Source organism: Phocoena sinus, chromosome 4 (assembly GCF_008692025.1).
Source record: "Phocoena sinus isolate mPhoSin1 chromosome 4, mPhoSin1.pri, whole genome shotgun sequence".
NCBI classification, from domain to species: Eukaryota; Metazoa; Chordata; class Mammalia; order Artiodactyla; family Phocoenidae; genus Phocoena; species Phocoena sinus.
Window position 1 is genome coordinate 131,939,539 of NC_045766.1, and position 3,776 is coordinate 131,943,314.

The 3,776-nt window shown below is 35.6% G+C and overlaps 1 protein-coding gene across 1 annotated transcript; it reads right to left on the reverse strand.

Annotated features, from left to right (window-relative positions):
- Nucleotides 1-2,403: 2,403 nt before the first annotated feature.
- LOC116752573 (keratin-associated protein 7-1) lies at nucleotides 2,404-2,667 on the reverse strand. The gene is given in 1 exon segment (XM_032629342.1): nucleotides 2,404-2,667. A coding segment is annotated over 1 exon segment (264 nt).
- Nucleotides 2,668-3,776: the final 1,109 nt, after the last annotated feature.

Below are 3,776 nucleotides of genomic sequence, written 5' to 3' on the forward strand. Positions count from 1 at the left end.
TGATCAAACAGCAATGGGAGCCATTTCTGAAGGACAAAGGAGCCAGCATGAAGATGTCCCCACTCTCCAAATCTGGGACAATTTGAGCATCAAAATTAACAATAATGATATGGATGGTAACACATTGAGTAAAATAAGAATCCTCAAGCCCATATTGATATAGATATTGATACTAATAAATAAGCACACAGAAAATAAGTGGGGAGAAGAGAAATTTCTTATGTAGAATGCCAAATAATAAATATAGAAGGAATTAGAAAATTAGAAAATTGTGAATGGATCCTTAAATAGTGGGTGAAAGCTTGATAAGGAATAGAATAAATATTTACATAGTGTCAAAGTATCGACACAAATTAATTACAAAGGGAGAAATAGCAAATTTGCAGTGAAGAAACGTGAAGGACACTACTTTCATCAAGTGATCAAAGTAACCACCAACCAAATTTATATGAACCAACATAAAGTGTCTCTTGATACAATGCAATGAAAAGGATACAGCATCACTTCTATGGCATTTCTACCAAAAAATGCTAAACATGAATCTAATCATGAGGAAAGTTGGATAAACCCAAGTCAAGCTATATATATATATATATATATATATATATATATATATATATATATATATATATATATATATCTTATAGGCTGTCTTATATTTTGTGTCCTTGGAAGGAAATGAGTGGATAATCATTTATAACACGTTAATTGGCATAAAATAGAAGACTATTAAATTTCCCGTAAATATTGAATAAAGTATATTTAACTCTTAAGGGTCAGAATTGTGTTTTATTTATCTCTCTGTCCCCAAATTTTAGGACAATGCTTGGTGTTGTAGCTGCTTGGTGAGTGTCTTTTGAATGAGTATCTCTTGAAGATACTCAGTGTCTCAGGCCAGAGACTGTTGCAGGTTTTTACAGCACCTCAAGTTTTAACACAGTGACCAGAGCCCAATAACTTCATACATAAATGAAGTTTATATTGGACTCTACAATATTTTGCACCCATAAAGCAGAGATTTAACAAATCAATGAACAGTTATTGAGCATCTTCTCTGACACAGACAGGGGTGCAATAAATACTTGATACATGAATGCATGAGCTTTCATTCAAGCAGAGCAGAGGTTTCTCAGGAAACAAGATAAGAAGCATTTTCTAAGTGCGGACCACATATCATTTCAAGTGCTTCTGATGGCAACTATCATTCCAAAGAACAAAAGCTTCATTTTAAATACAGCTATATATATAATCAGAGGTGAAGAAGGTAGGAAAAATAAAACCCATCAATCAAAAAGGGAAAAAAATACTATGTGATTTTAGCTGTCAGCTTCCCTTTACTGACCAAATCTTAGGATGTCTTAAAAACAGAGTGTCATAACTCAGTCCATTTAGTGAACTTTTTCCAACAGTTTATGGGGTTCAAATCTCTCTAGGACTGAGTTCTATAAACAGCAGGAAAAGGGGATAAAACAAAATGGAATTGTGTCACTAATGAAAGAAGGAAAGAAATGTTTTTTAACATTCAACAACTAAGAAATATTCCTGTTTATAATCAGCATAGAGAAACACTAACAACTGCGGTATACAGACTATACAGTTGACTCTTGAACAGAGTGGGTTTGAACTTCAAAGGTCCACTTACATGTGGATATTTTTTAATAGTAAATACTATAGTACTACACAATCCACAGTTGGTTGAATCCACAGAGTCAGACTGAATCTTAGCTACAGAGGGCTGAACATAAACTATACATGGATTAACCCCCGCATTGTTCAAGGGTCATCTGTATTTGGATTAAATTTAGGACTTTTTTAGGGAATTTTTAAAAATTGAAATCTCAACATAAAGGGACAAAATTATTAGGTATCACCCTATCTTGCTGTACAGTCTGAAATCAGAATAAGATTTGATTGAAGTTCACCATTACAGGTTGAAAGTGGTTGATGAGTACAAAAAACAAAACAAACAAACAAAAAAGCATCATAAAATAAACAACCAGAACAAAAATATTTGTGCTAAATGAATTTGATTTATTGAGATGAACAGCAAAACCCCTTCCTACTCACACCTAATTGTAATGCATTGATGTTGATGTAGAGATTAATGATACATGGGCAGAGCAACCATAAGAGACAAACTGCCTGCTTCACTAGTAAAAATTCAGGTATATTGGAAAAATATATCTTGCTTCAGCTGTAGATGAATACCAGTTCAGCATTTTATGCCTGGGTGACTTGTTCAGCATCATCAAAGACCAGGATTTCAGCAAGAAGTCAGCGAGAAGATGGAAGATGTATCTCTCAAGCATATCTGGAAGCAGGAAGACAGACTTTGTTTTTCAGGTTGTTCTGTGCACAGAGTAATGATCGAAGAGTCCTGTAGTCATCTGCAGCCATGGTCCATCAATAAGTGCTGTAGCCAAAGCCAGAGCCAGAGCCCCATGGTCGGCAAAAGCTGCCACCATAGCCATAGCCTAGGTTGTTAATGTTGCTACCACCAAAGCCGTAGCCCAGGGAGCTGTAACCATTTCATCCATAACTGTAGTTCAGGGGAGAGCCCAGGGGCATGACGCAGTTTAGGAGTGTGGCTCTGAATGTCCTGTGGAAATCGGTTGCCTAGCAAGGATTACCTGGGAAGTAGCTTCCATAGCAGAAGTAATGAGTCATGGTGGCAGGAGTTGAGAAGGATTTGGATAGATTGCAAAGAGAAAGTTACCCAAGAATGAATGAAGTTCTTGTCCTGCACAGGGCCTTTTATACCTCAAGCTGGTGGGCATGACATGCTTGCCTAGACATCTTATGATAAATTTACATAGATAATTCTATTATTGCTAATAAAATGCATATAAAGGAACCCACAGACTCACTGCCCACATTTTTGTTGGCTTTTCTATCTGCAAAGGAATGTGTCATATCTTCAAAGCCAGCGGCCATCCTTGACACACAATTGAATTCTTTTCATCGGTGTTCCATGGTTTAACCCGTGTTCTGATTGCATCATGTGAGATTCTTTAAATCCTCTGATTATAAACTCCTCCCAACTGATATAGCTAAACTAAAAAAAGTTTTGGCAACCATGTAAACACTTCTACAGCTTCTTGAAATTCTCTCCATATATCATTCAAAAGCATTGGTATACCAACTGTTTAATGGGTATGGAGGTTTTTTTGGAGTAAAGAACAATATTTGGAACTAGAGATGGTAGTTGCAAAACATTGTGATGTACTAAATACCACTGAATTGTTCACTTTAAAACTGGCTCATTTTATGTTATGTGAATTTCATCTCAATTATTTTTAATTTTTAAAGCATTGCTACAGAAATCCAGCAGAGCAAGTCTTTTTTACAGAGGCTGTAAGAACACTAAATAATAGGATAGCTATGGATAACGTAGTAGTAATTTTCACGTATTTCATTTATGAGCATTATCCTTGTTAACATGTCTTTTTTTTCCATGGAGAACATACAATCTTTGGTTTAAATCATCTTGAACATTGCCAAGCTGTCTTGTTGTGGAGTTGCCACACTGGGGTTGAGTGGAATGGTGCCCAATTTAAAGTCATGTTATACCATGCTTGGTTCTTATTGACTCCTAGTAAAACAAGCTTGGATACCATGATCCATTATGAAATACCAGTTATATTTAAAAGTGCAGCACTTACTTTTGCTCCCCTTTTGCAGAAGTATGTCCACTTTTCTTGACAAAAGTAAACCAGAAAGAATTTGAGCTCAGCAAAGCTAAGTCTATTCTAATTCAAATGTTTAGGAAAGAATCT